At 36.5% G+C, this 16,652-nt stretch overlaps 1 protein-coding gene across 1 annotated transcript in view; it reads right to left on the reverse strand.

The window, feature by feature from the left end:
• MOSPD2 (motile sperm domain containing 2) overlaps positions 1–16,643 on the reverse strand; it is a 34,638-nt gene extending 17,995 nt beyond the window's left edge. Inside the window, exons 1-7 of the mRNA XM_038172966.2 lie at positions 16,550–16,643; positions 16,304–16,367; positions 8,301–8,456; positions 7,480–7,566; positions 4,891–5,045; positions 1,474–1,534; positions 167–205 (exon numbers count right to left, since the gene is read on the reverse strand). Coding sequence (XP_038028894.2) covers positions 167–205; positions 1,474–1,534; positions 4,891–5,045; positions 7,480–7,566; positions 8,301–8,456; positions 16,304–16,367; positions 16,550–16,558 — 571 coding nt within the window. The 5' untranslated portion in view covers positions 16,559–16,643. The remainder of the gene's footprint in view (positions 1–166; positions 206–1,473; positions 1,535–4,890; positions 5,046–7,479; positions 7,567–8,300; positions 8,457–16,303; positions 16,368–16,549) is intronic.
• Positions 16,644–16,652: the final 9 nt, after the last annotated feature.

The raw sequence follows: 16,652 nt of genomic DNA on the forward strand, positions 1-16,652 counted from the left end.
AAACATCAATGGGCAGCCTACACATCAACAGATTTAAAGATGACCATTTAACAAATCCACCATTTAACTGTATCTAGAGAAAAAGATAAAAGATGCTTTTTGTTCACTCTAACTTTAAAAAGTCGTCATTATTATCTTAAGAAAACAAACCAAAAAAATTACTTACCATTCATTATCCAAGGCATTTCAAAGATCACTATCTTTGCTGAAAAGAAAAGGAAACAATGTTAGGTATTTCTGTTTAACAGGGAGTACAACAATAATGGTAATGTAAAAAGGGAATACTTCATTTTTTGAGACTGCCATGCTTACTTCCTTGTAGAGGAAACTAGTTTATAGCATGTATAAGTCTATTTCTATTACTATATGAAGGCAGTAAGTATTTATGTGGAAACTGTTTATAATATCTCTCTGGCTTAGTGCTTTTCTGACATATTACTACTAACTAATTACCCCAGTAAGGTAGAGAAATGTAAGGATTTATCCTGATCTAGAAAAGTAACTGCTTAATGGAAAAGAAAGAAGGTTAACAGGTATATTCAGCACCTCTTTTTCCCAAACAGACAGTCTTCCAAACAGATAGTCTTTGTAAAGCTATACTTGTTCTGATTTTTTTGTTGTTCTTGTTTTGTTTTAGGAAAGAAGCCTGAAAAGTTAGTGCCTTAACTCAAATGTCCCTAAATATTTTTCTCAAATGTCAAAATTAAAACAAAAACATTGCTACACTTCTATTTAAGTTCAATCTTTGATCAAAGTTCAAAACTTGTCAATAAACTGAAATCTCATTTCAGAGTTCAAGCAATTGCTGATACAGAGCTCCAAAATTCAGACACTTTCACTCACATACAACAAGCTGGCAAAAAGTGATTCAATTTTCATCTATTCATAGAAAATTAGCAGGCAATTAACTATGCACATACCAACATGCCTTAATCCTGTTCTGAGGAATCAGACTATGGCTACTGAAGACTTTCTATAGCCAGTATCCTTTGTTCCCTAAAGACTCTTACAGGATACCAATTGTCATATAAGTTTCCAAAGCTTCACCCCAGATAAAAGAGTGAAAGATAAAAAGGCTAATTTAATTCTATTAGATATATATATTGATTTTCAATCCACAAAAACATGCGGATTGAAAACTGGTAAATACAAAGCAAATTATTCATATGTCTTGAAAAGTCAGCTCATTTTGGATATATTATAAATAAACTTTATATTCACAGTTGTGCTGATTCTTAAAAGTGCAAAAATATCCTGAATCTACAATGTCAAAGCGTTCTATGCACTTAGGCTTTATCTAAAAATCAAATCTTATAGTCAGGACACTAAATTCCAAAGACAAGCCTTCCACTGATTTTTAAAAACCACATAAAGAGCATGCAAAAAGACTTCAAAAAAGTCTCCCCCATCATCTGCAATATTATTAAATGCTTCTGTTAAACAAGTCTACTGTACTTCATATACAATACTTACTGAGAAAGTTTGGATAATAATCTGTAAAACAATTGACAATAAACCGAACAAAATCCAAGTCCTAAAATAAAAACAAAGTAAATAAAATGTAAATCAAAACATTAAAATATAAGCTCAGTTAAGATAAAACACTTATTGAGTAGTACAAGATAAGTATCTTGTAATCATCTGTATTTCTCATCTTAAGACATTACAAACATTATCCAAATTTGTATAATGCCTTTCATTTCATTAAATTGCTGCAGAATTGTGGTCACACAGGCTTAGCTTTATGATATAACAGAAGTTAACAGACTTATTATCAACACAGTAAATTAGGTAATAAAGTAACTACTGATATCAACAGAATTTAAGGTGTACAGGAAACACAAAGAAAAATAAAGCTTTAGCTCTAGGGAACCTGACAAATTACCGTTAGCTGACTTATAAGGCTTTAAACACACTGAAATTTCAATTGAATAACTCATCTACCAAAAGGCATGCAAAAACTTCATTCAGAATCTACCAGAAGGAAGAAGAAAATTTAATTTTAAGAGAATTTTTGTCGTTGGCTTTAGTTAGTGCTATGTTGACAAATTATAGGCACCGACAGCACCCAACAAAACTGCCTGCATACCACCCACTGTAGGGGTGCTCCTATCCAATGACCAGCAGGACAAATACAATACAACTGAGTCTCCACTGCAAAATCCTGCTGTAATGGGACTACACAATAAAGAGCAAAAAAGGCATTTTATGAAACCGATATAGACAATACAAGAAGAGTTACCTTATCACAATAAATTACTTTGGTTAGGTGGGAAGCCTGCCACAAGCACTTATTTTCCTCAGCCCTTCTAACAGATTACCTAACAAGGAGGCTTTCAGAGGCAGGACAAAACATATTACTGATAGAGGATCCCCCAATGCCTGTCACATAAGAACAGTAAAATGCTATGGGGAACTGGCTCCTAAAGTGATGTAAACACACTATTACTACATTTGCTGATAAATTGGTAAAGAAAAGCTGTATGAAGAGGATTACCCAAGACCTGAAAGCTTCATTAGGAGCTTCAGTACTTATCAACTAACTGACAGCTTGGATATCTTTAGAAGAAGGAGATAGCATTTTGCAGAAGCATTTATCTCAACTCGCAGTTGCTTGTACCAAAACAGTATCTCCTACTTAACAGTATAAACAGTGATAGATTTTCAAGTAATGATTAGCATCTCCTGTGCATTAGCAAGCACACTGATCTTATTTCTTCAGTCTAGCCAAAAGCAACACTATCAGATATAAGGAGGCTGAATCCATTATTTTGATGAAAGTCAAATAAGAGCTTAGATTTGAGCAGACCATTCAATAACTGCATTAATTCTAGTTACCTGCAATGCCTCAACAAGGCATGAACTACCAGAATTATCTGACTGCATACCAATGAGAGAAGCTGACGCAGCAGATTAGACAATATTAACAACGGAACGAACGAAACGTGCTCTGGAAAAGAACTCAAAACCCCAAGTTCTTTTAGGATAACTTTTATCAGTTACTCTACATGGCTACAAACAGCCATAAAAAAAAAAAAAAATACTTCTAGCAAAATGAGACTGTGCAATGGAAGACTTATGAACAGCACTTGCAGAGAATGTCTCTGGGAGCCTCAAACAAAATGGAAACAAGTTGCTTCAGGATATGTTCCACAAATTAAAAAAAAAAGAAATCTAGCGTGCTTTTTTGTTTGTTTGTTTTCAACCATAAAGGCAATTATATTCTAGTCTTTCATTTTTATTATATAAAAACCATTGCTTCAGTATTAGCTTAGGATAATAGACAGACAGCTCTCAACTAAAAGTTAAGAACCCCAATTCAGTTTTGTAAGTTAGGATTGGCCCACACTTATTTGTAAAAATGTCTTCTCAAAAGCTTACAGCCCTGTATTGCATGGCTGCAAGGTACCAACGCAACACTGGGGTCCGCTCATTTTTAAAAGGCATTTCCACCATATAAACAAAAATGTAAGATGACACATTCTAGCCATTCTTATAAAATGATAGCGTGGCATTATGTAAATAAAAAATCCAATGATTTTACCTAGTCACTGTGGTTTCTAATTATTGGGTATCTATAGAGTCAGTCTAATGATAGGCAAGAACTGCGCCTTACAGTCTTAAACAGTTTAGATCCTGCTCCTGAAAGCGGATTCTAAAAATGGATTTCTCTGCTCAATTCCGCTGAAGAGAATGATCCACAGAACTCTGCAGATATTTACTCATCTAACATCCCTTCCTCTCCCACATCCCCTTACCCCCCAAATATCCCGATTTCAGGGATAACTTAAGGATTGGTAAAGATATAGGTAGTGACAATGTTCTATTCCTCTAAACAAGTTTCTGCAAATAAATTCTTAAATAAGATGCCCGCAACAAACTATGGATATGTATTTATGCTTTCCATATAAAGATACTAACAGGTTAGAACAAACAAAAAAAATAGACCTGAAGTAAGAGGTACAACATACATTCCTTTCTAAATCTATATAAATTGAAAAAAGCATTTTTTTTCCTAAATGTTATCATTTCGAAGTTTGAACAGACCCATCGCTTCATTCTATACCATTACTAATCAGTTCTATTAATTGTAGTAGTGTCTCATTTAGCTTGCATTCACAACAACTGCAAATAAAGCTGCACGGAAACAGACTCGTATCTAACATGGATCACAAAAAAAACAGACTTAAAAAAACAGGCTGCATTTGTGAAGATGAGTAAAAAAGCAATGCCTACTTGATAAATTGCTCTTACGCATCAAGCTAACTTCTTTTCACAAGAAAATTCAGTAACTGAAGATGCATGCAGGATCTTCAGAAACACACCATTTAAACATACGGGGGAACATACACGGCATGCAGGATGGAGCGACAGGAACAGGATCAGAATTGTCAACTGAACATGCTGACTTTTCAAAACACATCATCATTCTCAAAGATCTCAGCTTAGGTCTCAATACTTCACCATTACCCCATTTTTCCATCGTTTGCTCTTGACAAACTTTGATTTGTTGAAAGAAAAGACAACAATGAATTCTGAACTGTTGAGGAAGAGGAAGCAACTATATTAACAATAAGAGGCCTCAACTTAATTTTTAAGTACCCAAAAGGCAGTACGTTCCACTATCATCATCCATACCAACTGACAAACTAAGATTGTGAGCAACTACTATATAGTTGGCTCCATCACTTACCAAATTAAAAGGAAGTTTTCAGTTTAATATGTAACAATGGATTTCTGAAACTGTTTATGTCTTGGGAACAACCCCTACATAACACTGCTGTTAACTGTTATTTTAGTTTAAATGACTGCACAAGAATCCTCTTCTGGGGAGATGAGGACTTAGATTAAATAATTCAGGAAGCAATCAGAAAAAATAAATATACTTACTATGTGACTGATTCCAGATTCAGCCATGTCAAATACCACTGTTAAGGGCTTTCCATGATCTCTCTTGGCATAATGTTCTAACCAAAAAGCTACCAGTTTCTTTTTCTCAAGTTGCTGTTTTTGATCTTTTACATGAAGTTTCACTCTAACCCAAACTTGGGAGAATAAAGGAAGAAAAACACACAGAAGTTGAAACAACAGATGTGAATTAACAGGAAACTTTTTCATAACCATACAGGATGCACTGTGAAATTTACCAATCCCTCTTTGTTTGTATTCTACATCTTTATTGATTTTATGGTCACACTGAACAGTCAGAACAATTGGATACTTTTTTCCTTTTCTTTTGCTCTTTTTTGCACATTTTTTTTATTTGAAAATGTTACAGATTACACCAAAGGGACAGTAGAGAAGAAAAATACTTTTAATGTATTTAAAGACTCCTACTACTTATTAAGAGTATTATTCAATAATTTCAAATTAAGTGCATGCAATCCTCAGATATTGTGTTCTGAAGACTGTTGTCGTTTTGACATTTACACTTTTATCTGCTTAAATTTTCTATGGTCTTGTAGTTGTCATGTCCTGAAAAAAACTATTTATACACAAGTTATTATGAATTATATAAGAAGCAACAGACCTTCCTAAAATAAAACTAAGAAGTTCAGAAGATGAACAACATTACTTATATAAAAGCCCAATATATATCCTTCTGGAATAAGAAATGAGTCACACAGAGACAAGTTTCTCATGTAAGTAGTGGATTTCAAAGTAAGACTTCATAAAAATGCCTGCAACCAAATGACTGACTATACAATTAAGTGATAAAAGAATTATTCAGGGGCCCAACATCAAGAGCTGCCTTCATTCGTGGTACATCTACACTAGGAAAAAATAGACAAGACACTAAAATAGCAGTAGATGAGCTAGTATTTTTCTCCTTGAAATGTCAAGAAGTTTTACTTAAAATCATGATTTTTTCCCCCCATCTTTTACTTCCTTATCACAAGCTCATTCTGTGAATTCAATGGAAGTTTTCCAAGCTTTATAGCTTGTGTAGAGACAGGTTTTTTATTTATCTATTTATTTTTAACTGCAGCATATTAACCGGATTCTGTAAATGCAGAATTTCAGAAAGATATCCTACTTGAACATAGGACTCTTTTAAAAGCAAACAATTCTTTATAGCTTTAAAGGTCTATTTCACATAGTAGTTAAAATGGAGTGTGTGGCCCAAGAAATATTTCTCAAAAGCTCACTAACCAGTAACTCTTAACTACAACACAATCTCAATTTGCATACTGAGATATTCTAACCCAGTAACATTCACAGAAGAAACACTTTGGGGATGGGAAATTGAGATATTGGTTATCATTCAGTGACAATAAAATCAGAAATATTTATTCAGCCACCTGACTTGCACATTCGTATAACGCAACTGAAGTATTCTGACTACCAATGCAAAAGTATCATGTCTTCCTACTTCACTTCCCCACCCTCTTCAATCTCATCAAATTGAACCACAGTATAATCATGTTTAGCTTTATAAATAAAAAATATATCTGTAATAATGATATATAATCACCACTTAGCCTTGATTACTTACCTTGCAGGCAATAGGAAAATCATGAAGCATAAAAATGCATCAACTTTTCATAAAGCACTTATATCTTACTATTGTAAGAAAAGGGACAATTTGACAAAATACAGCCAGGGAATATAAGCCGTATTTTTCTGGTCATGATTTTATTGGAAAACTAGCATATTAGTGTTTAAAACAGTCATTTCTGTAAGAGACTGGATTGTTAATGCATTTCTGGAGGTACAATCTGGCCTTGGTAAAAGAAGGAAAGTACAATTGCAGACTTTGTTTTTTTTGCAGAGGGTTTTCCCCTCTCCCCGCTCCCCATCATTCAAGATTATTGCCTGGATAGCCTATCAGGTGATTTGTTTTAAAAGACTCTTTGGTCTTATAGGTTTTAAGGTTATTTTTGTCAAATGTTATACCAAATTAATTTATAGAAAATAATACTGCTCATCTACTACACACTCAAACCCAAGAGTACTTCAGGAAATATTTACTGCTTCTCTACAAGTCTTACTCCTTAGTGCTAAGTTAATCACACAGTTTGGGAGTTCATTCTCCAACAATTTTCAGCTGCTCACACTGTTACTGAACATTGCAATGTCATAAGAAGACAAAACAAAAACCAGTGAACCCCTGCAAGTATGTAAGAATGTGGGCTGCTAGAAAAGCAGCGTCAATGCACTGCAATAATCAGCATTTCTTCTATTTATATATTCAACATAGTAGATAAAGAAATAATGCACTTCAACAGGGAAGATAGAAAACCCACTGACAATTACACTTAAAGGTTTATGATTTTTTAAAATTGATAATGAAATTAATTATTAATTCCTGCGATCCAAAGAGATAATAGACATTACCAACTTCTCACAATACACGCAGTTGCTTACACATACATATTTTTATTTTTAAAACATTTATTTTTCAAAACAGATGCTACTGAAATGCTGGAAACAAAAAGTAATGACAGATGACTAAATACTATGTTTTGCATAACTTACATAATTTATAGCCTTCTTTATCATATCCATGAAGAAAGAGAGCGCCATTTTCAAGTAATGCTTTTGGAAGGACAGATTCAGTCAAGTCTGCAAAGCCAAAGGAAAAAATATTTCAGTCATCACATTAATAATCACATTTCAACTTAACAAAAGTCACTAAGAACACAGAAGAATAACAACAAAATATAAAAATGTTTTCATAGACCACCTCCCACATCATTTTGGAAATTAATGCAAAAATTGAGCTCATTTGAGAATTTTATTATCTTCTTCTCAGGCTGCATGATTGGATCTGTTTAGGAAGACAGAAGAATAAAATTCTGAGAGAAGAAAAATATGCTGCAAGTGTTTATTTTTTGCTCTGATCTACAGCCCTTCTTGCTCTATCCTTTCTTAATTCAGATTATGAAGTCTTGTAGATGAAGTTCATCTTCAAACACTCAGAAAAAAAAAATCTATTCTACCTGGCAGGCCAATGCTAGTGTGATAAACTTGTATCACAACATCAGAGATACAATTTTCATTTATTTATTAGGACCCCATTTTAGCACACAAACACAAAACAAGAGAGAGCTATTTTCCCTTCTTTCCCTTAAACAACCTTGTAATTAGAAGTACAATGTTACAGTACTGGTTTATATAAGAAGCAATTATTTATTTATTTATTTTTTAAACTGAGTAGAAAAGTTCTTGCTAAGTACTCTGTGGTATTTTCACAACCTTGGAGAGCGAGAAATGTAATGAAATTAAGCATGGAGGTTAGATGTAGTTCAACAGGAAAGCAACATTCACCACCACAAGAATTACATAACATAGCTTACCATTAACAGTATATTCTTTCCTCCACTGAAAGCTTTGATCAATCATCTTTAATGTATCATCCACAACATCTTGACGCCAAATCAGGTAATTTTCAACCCATTTGTCATCTTGCTGAAGTCTTTCCACATCTCTGGAATCATATTTATCTGATTTATCTAGCAAATAAATGAATTATTGTAAGAACATAGCATTTGCAATGAAAATAGAAAAAGATTTGTCAAGTTTCAACAGGCATTTACTAAATGTATAGGATTTCTTTTGCAGTCTCATACTTAAGGAGACAAAAATTTTCAATTAATTTTCTAACCCATGCCAACTATCTACTGTGAAGATATTACAAACACTACTGGATTACTCTCACTAGAAAGAGTAATATCAAAAAAAAAAAAAACACATTAGAAATCAAGGTGTGTGTGTTGAGGGGTGGCTAGGTATAATTTTCCATAGACAAAAACAGTTTTTTGTAGTTAACACAAAAAGGTGTGTAGTCTAAGAATATGCGTACTAACGGATGCATATGTATTAAGAATTAGTAACTCAAGCTTGAGCTCTGTAGGCATCAGCATAACAGACCACAAAGTGTGGTATAAAAATTACTAGCACACAAAGTGTGCATACTAGTTTTGATTGTGCTTTAAATATCATTACATTATTATTACATTCAACAATTATTTCATTTAAAAAAGGAAATTATAGATTTTCATTTAAAAATCTATACCTGTTATAGATTGTTACCTTACTGAACACAAAATATGTGCTACTCTGGAATAGTACAAATCCCCCAAGCCTCATACTCTTCTTACATCATGTTAAGAAGACAACAGGTTAATACACTTTAGGAAGTACTTATGATGAAACAGGAGTTACTGCTACTTTTTGCTTTATTATTAATAAATAGCTTTTTTTTTGTTGTTGTTTTGTCAGGTGTTTGTTCCTTTAAACAGGGATGTTTGTAAAATACAAAAGCCTAAGTGAACCCAATTTTACTGTAAACATGCTTAAAGAACAGCTCAGTTTTTAGATCAATGTTCCCCTTTCTCTGAACAATCTGCATCACTGGAATGTAAATCAAGAAACGGGCTTCTGAAAGCAACAGACACTGATATGTACCTCTGCCAACCACCAAAAAAATAACCTTTTTTTTAATTATTCACTTAAACTGGTTAGTGTCTTGACCCCTTCATGGTTTGATTGAGAAAATTTAAGACCTTTCTTAAAATAATGTTAATTTTCACATACCGGAACAACCACTTCTCTCTCAGCAGCAAGAAATTCAATGTAAATGCTTTCAGGGAGGGCCATCACAATTAAAATTAAGTATTTATAGCTGTTAGTGGATGGTTTAGTGATGCCTATTTCACTTAGACCCTAACACTGCACAAAATGTTAAAAAAAAAAACAACACACCATTAAATTGTAATATTTTTAGTTTTACTAGTTTACATATAAAGACTTGACCTATTTTACTGATATTTTAGTTTATACTGTTTTGTACAACACAAATTCGATTTAAATGCAAGAACCACTCTACTCTGTGCTGGTGTGGCCTCACCTCAAGTACTGTGTGCAGTTCTGGGCACCACAGTACAAGGAGGACATGAAACAGTTGGAAAGTGTCTGGAGGAGGGCAACAAAGATGGTGAAAGGCCTGGAGGGGAAGACGTCTGAGGAGCGGCTGAGGGCACTGGGCCTGTTCAGCCTGGAGAAGAGGAGGCTGAGGGGGTCCTCATCACAGTCTACAACTTCCTCAGGAGGGGGGGTGGGGAGGCAGGTGACCTGTTCTCTGTAAACACCAGTGATAGGACCCGTGAGAATGGTGTTAAGCTGTGGCAAGGAAAGTTTAGGCTGGGCATAAGGAAGAGGTTCCTCACCGAAAGGGTGGTCACACACTGGAACAGGCTCCCCAGGTCACTGCACCAAGCCTGTCTGAATTTAAGAAGCGATTAGACTGTGCACTTAGTCACATGGTCTGAACTTTTGGGCAGACCTGGGCGGTGCCAGGAGTTGGGCTTGATGATCCTTATGGGTCCCTTCCAACTTGGGATATTCTATGATTCTAACATATCCCTTCTTGTTCCTCTTGCCCACTACCCTCTCACCCACTAAAAACTCTTGCTCTTCCAGTTCCTTCTCTGATCATTTCTATGATCACACCAGACAACTTATTCCCTATATTCTGACTAAGTTCAGGTCTGAACATCCAGCACACAAAAAACTGAAACACTTTTCAGTGTTGTGGTCAAGCACAGCTGGAACACTGTGCAAAGATTTTGAGCATTAAGTTCCGTAAAGTCTCAATTGCTCATTTCAAATTTGATTATTCCTACAGTGATTTATGATCTGGGTAGTTTTGAAAACCTCCACGTGTTATGTGAAACGTATCTCAATACATATTTCTGGCCCAGTGACAATTTTTTCTCAAACTGTGAACTTCAATAATATTGAAAAATAGAAATTTAACTTAATGTTTTACGAAAATGAAAAAGAAATGGAGAAAACATTTAAAACTGACTTTCTACATCACAATATAAAGCATGCTGGGTTGAGAGGTAAGGAAAGCAGAAAAATGCATTCCCACCCCTCCTTCAGCAACTAAGCTCTCTACAAAGTGACAATATAAATTTATGTATGTGCAGCACTCAAACATGTCAATCTAGTCAAATTCTGCTTCCATATGCACTTGAAGAATTTCAATCAGGTAAGCTCAGTAAGACTGACAGAACAACATGAGTGCTGATTACTATTTTAACCTTACCTGATTTATCCAACTCTTGCTACAAAATAAATAAAATTCAGAATGAGACTGTAAACCTGAAATACAATTGTATCTTACACACATAAAATATTGAGAAAAGATTGCTGCAGTCCTTCCAATACCGAAGTAACTGAAAGTATGTCAATTTAAAGGAGGAATTCCTCTTCAAATCCATGCGCTGCCCATAATTCTACAGACATTTGGAAACTTATTTTCAAACAATGCTGTAAAAGAATCAGAAAGCTTCTCATTTGAAGTTACTCTTGCAACATTTAGCTGAAGCTACTGGATTATTAGGAATTTCTGGAGTTTTCTAACAGAATTAGTTAAAAGAAAATAGACCTTTCTAGTTCTCAACATATAATTTAAACATCCTGCACAACAGTTGATGATGCTAAGACACTGAGTTCAGTCATCATTTGCTGAGGGAGATGGGCATCTCTATCATTTAGTTCATAACCAACACTTCCTAAAGTACTCGGAACACTCCCCATCTGCTCTGAGATTAAAATACCAGAAACAGCATTCACAGCGACTCCTGTTCAGAAAAAGAAAGCAAAAGCTGCAAATGGAACTGCAGTACTAGGTTTTTGTGACACACTGCACAGGTAAGATAACTGCCCAAAAGCTTGGAAGCCTGGTTCATCCTTCAGCTCAAGATATTCATGCCCTATTGTTCATCCAGAGGAGTGCCACTACCAGAAGGAGACACACAGCTGGGATGATGCAAGACTCTTCTGTTGAACTGACAGGCTGTGTAGAAACTAATCAAGACTCGGATCCAAAAAAGAAAGAGCTTACAGTGCTTAGTTATGCAAATTGGCCAGATATTATTAAAACCAAATACTACATTACATCAGAAGGAATAACAGTCACAACAGCAAGGAGAAGAGTCTAAAACTAACTCTCTTCCTTCTCACAGACAATAAGCCTTGAAAATTTTGAAGGAAAATTTGAAAAAACAAGAACATAGCTACTTCCAAGTTACTTCCATTTTCTCATTGGACATGTGGGATAATGGGAGAAAAGACTAGAAGACAAAAAAAAAGTTCAGGAACCATTTCTTCCTATTACTCAGCTTCCTTTCTTCTTGTCTAAGTGAGGAGTTACTTGTTATGGACACATTCTACCCCATTAGTAGTAGTTATCTTTAAGCTAAGAAACATAAGGTGAAAACCATAGCTCAGCTACCATCTTTCAAGACAGTAGATTCTATACTAAAAAAAAGAACAACTCTAAAACAAACTCCACACTCATGCAAAACTAAACAAATGTGAGTTTCACTGCAACACCTGTTCTGGAAGAATTCATGAAATTCTCTGATGCACAAATGGAGATGTCGTGCGTGCGTGTGTGTGTGTGTGTGCGCGTGTGCATGCGTGTGTGTGTGTGTATAAGAAGTAGGAATAGCAACCTACATGCCTCCAAATAGTAAGAATAACTTAAAAAGTACTTTATTGTACAAAAGAATTGGAACAAGCGACTTATCAGATCATGTAAAACTTCCCATTAAACAAGACCTTTCAGTTTAACTAATGTTTTTCTAAAAGATATGTCAGTCAAGAAGTCTTGAGTCTGAAACAGTTATAATTACTCCTCCAGCCATAGAAAGAGGAAACCCACTGTAATTGACTGTTGACTTCTAACATGTCAAGATGACCACTTATAACCACTTAGATATGTGCCTTCAATTGTAAAAGCAAGGAAATTGACAAGGCTGAAAGCAATTTAGGAATGTCAGTAGCCATACACAGACTGGGAGGAAGAAAACAAAACCATTTCCATCCAGTAAGGAGTTGTTTCAATAGAAATAGAACTGCAAGATACGAATAAAATATCTGCCTCCAACAAGAGGGAATAAATTTAAGCTTTCAGCAAAAACATACTATTGGTGATGATAAAAGCTACTTTGAATGGAAAGGGCAAGCATTAGTAGCACATAGCTTTCTGTGAAAGTATGTTTGCTATCCTATCCATACATGTTTCCTATCTTATCCTCACAAAGCTTCTCAGCCTTAAAGCCATGAATCTGAAAAAACTGATTTTTTGAAGCATAAGCAAAGAAAAGCAGCTATTCAAAACATTACCTTAAGAGTTTTCTATGACAGTCATATCACTCTACTTTCTTGAGGATGTCCCAGACGTCTAAAACCATATTTGCAATTGTCCCATATAGTTAATAAATCACATTTTGCCGCTGGCTCGAAGTCATGATGAAATTTAATCTGTAAATTGCTGTGGGAAACCTCTCTTGCAAAGATTTTTTTTTTTTTTTTTTTTTTTTTGAAAATTAAGCTTTCCCTGAAGGAAAACGCAAGAGGATGCAAATGAGGAGGAACAAGGAATACAGACAAGAAAGGTAAACGTGCAAAAGGAAGCATGGAAAACAGACTTACTGAATTGGAAAACCTACTAAGATTTCTAAAATCTAAAATCCACCAAGAACTATAAATGAATTCTTTTGCAACATGAAAATATTAATTTTCATGTTAATAGTCCAGGAATAAAACCTAGTTTCAGGAATATTCTAATGAGCGAAATCCACCAATGGATGAGAAAAGACTGACTGTTAGAAAACATTGCTAGTACCAGTCAGTACTAGAAAATAATCTTTTGTTTTCGTTGTTCCTGTCACCACACAGACCACTTACATCACCAACCCTCACAAAGAATCCAAACAGGCAAACAGAAATCAGGCACCAAACTGCCGGGACAATGTGCTGTCCACCTACCATATCAGACAGAACTAAGAGGATACTTTTCAAAGGCATACTTCCACTACTGAAAAGGAAGAGTTTTAATTACTAGGGATACACATTCTTCACAAGCACTGAAGTTTTGTCTTCCAAATACAGCTTGAAAATTTACTGTGAAGGGGAAAAAAACACACAAGATAACAGTTATCTGGGAAACAGTGCTTTATGATAAGATCTCACAATAACTAAGTTTTCCTTCTAAAGCCCCGCCAGGGCCACATGAGTTCAACAACTTCAGCACGAAAATTCTCATGCAAACTTCAGGGAAATGAACCAGTAGAGTTCTCCAACACTATTTCCCAAACTGTATCTAACTATTAAAACCATTCTTTGACTTAGTCACATAAATGAAACAGACATTTAATTCAGAAACAGATTTCTAGTGCTTTTATATGAAAATGACTGTCCCCATTTTACCTTGAAAATTGTCAAGACTGTAGCATATAATTTGATTATAACTTCTACCTGAGACATTCCAACATGCAGTATTAAATGTGGAAGTTTAACATGAGACTTTTCTCAGTCAGATATACTTTAAGATATTTGAACGTATTCTGCTTTAATCTAAAACATCGTATCCTGCCAATAAACTTCAACCAAAATAAAGATTTCAAAATAACCTTTATGGTTTCATTTCACAACAAAAATAAACACTACTGCAGGACCACACAGCATATGTGGCCATTAGCAAATCATCCTGCATAGGGGGGAGGAAATCCAGCAAGTGTGAGTTCCACAAAGTGGCTCTGACATTTTAACACAAACCCTTACTGTCTAGAATAATCACCACCACTGTTTTCTTCAGACGGAAAATAAAACAGCAGCAGCTGCAACTCCCCAGAAATAAAATCTGCCCATAAGTTTTATTAAACTATTACCATTTACAGCTCACTTGTAAGTGGAATTAGTATCATTCTGTGGTGGCTGACAATTCTACAACCACACCGAACTTTCTATGAAAGCATCAGTTTCCCAATGTACCTTGACAGTGTCCTTACTTTCTCAAGCAGACTAAACTTGCTGAATATCAAGCAATCATCTGTACCTTTACAACTTAAGAAGTCACAGGTTTGGGGGTGTCTGTATCTTTGTCCCTTTGCATCCCTTTTCAAATAAGAAAGGATAGAAGAATACATTTTAGAATATATACAGTAAAGGCAGAAGGACCACAGTCACACAAAAACTTTTGTGTTTTTCACACTTGAACTGGATGGGACAACATTAATTTGCTTGTGGCATTTCTAAATTTAAGGTAAGGACTTAAGAATGTAAACTCAAAAAAATCCCTAATCCGATTTTCTCGAAAGGGCTGAGAGCCCTAAACCACAACCAAAAAAGGGAGCTTATTGAGAAAGTGTGTGTTCCAAATACTGCAGGCAGGATTAGAGCTCACCTTGCAACAGTGCTGAATTATTTTAGAGACTATGACAACCAGCCCAACGGCAGCTTCATTACAACTACAGTAGTTTGCAGAGTTACAGGATTCTAATGGATAGTTAAAGTGAAAAGGTAATACTCTCTTTGAGCAGCAACTGGTCTCAAGGCAGTTTAAAGCTAAGTAAGTTTTTTTTTTGGGGGGGGGTCGTTTTTGAACAGCAAGTGTAGCTCTAGGATAATAGATATATATTTCATAGGAAAACAACACATTAATTGAAAACATTAGCAGCCAAAAGAATTTATAGTTGAAGATTCTTCGCTTTCCTGAGTTTCAAGGCTGCTGAAGAACTTCATTCACAAATCAAAATGTAAAATAAACTCTCTCTTCCCTTCAAAACATTATTCTAATAATTTCATTGTTATGCCTACTAGAAGGGCAAACATATGAAACAAAGTCATACCAGATTCAAGATCCCCCAGAATTTATAAAGATAAGTGCTTTACGTGTGAATCATAAAGAAGTTACAGAGGTGTGGAAGCCTTATGAAAAAGTGGTAAGAAACTTTAATAGTCCTAATCAGGTACATCAATGCAAAGTGTGTGTTTGTAGGATTTGGACTTACAGGAGATGAATGCAACTCCTACACTACTGGGCTCTTGCTGTATTTGCATTCAAAATTGGGGAGGGGAATGTTTGTAAGGGAGAGCCTTCACACAGTCATAGGAAAACGCTGTGCTTCCTGCGGCTGTTAGCAGACTGCCCTACCTGCTGTACAGCCTCCAGCCCTAAGCAATGCAAATCAGCTTCGGATTGAGCAAAAAGCCCCAAAGCCTTCCCTGGCTCCCCTCTCCCCGGGGGCTCCCCCTGCCCTTCACTCAGCAGCCCAAACGCTTCCGAAGCTCGCAGCGCAGCTTTAACCCGGACCAGCACGAAGCGAAGGCTGGAGATGCTCCGGGAAACCGGCTCCATCCCCACGCCAGCCGGCGGAGGGCAGGACATTTCTCCCCTGGGGCCGCCAAGCGCCGAGCCCAGCACCACAAGCAGCCCGGGCGAAGCCACGGCGGGGGGGAACCCCCTGAGGCGAGCGAGGGGCGCAGCGGGGCCGGGGCTCACCTGGCAGGTACTCGGCCTCGAAGCGCCGCCTCGTCTCGCTGACCAGCGCCGCCTTGTCCCGGCGCTGCTGAGGGCGAACGACAAAAAAGGGGAGAAAAGAGAAAGAGAGAGAGAAAGAGAGAAAGAGGGGGGGGGCGTGAGGAGGGCGCGCAGCACCCCCCAACCGCCGCCAACCGCCCCCAACGGTCGCCAACCGCCCGCTGTAAGGGAAAGGAGGGGGGGGGGTAGCGGCGCGAGCCCACTCACGTCAGCCATGCTCCGGGGGGCAGGAAGCAGTGGGGAGGGGCGGGGCCGCGCGCCGCGTGACCCCGCGGGAGGGGCGGGGCGGCGAGGGGAAAGGGGCGGGGCT

Source organism: Anas platyrhynchos, chromosome 1 (assembly GCF_047663525.1).
Source record: "Anas platyrhynchos isolate ZD024472 breed Pekin duck chromosome 1, IASCAAS_PekinDuck_T2T, whole genome shotgun sequence".
Classification (NCBI taxonomy): domain Eukaryota; kingdom Metazoa; phylum Chordata; class Aves; order Anseriformes; family Anatidae; genus Anas; species Anas platyrhynchos.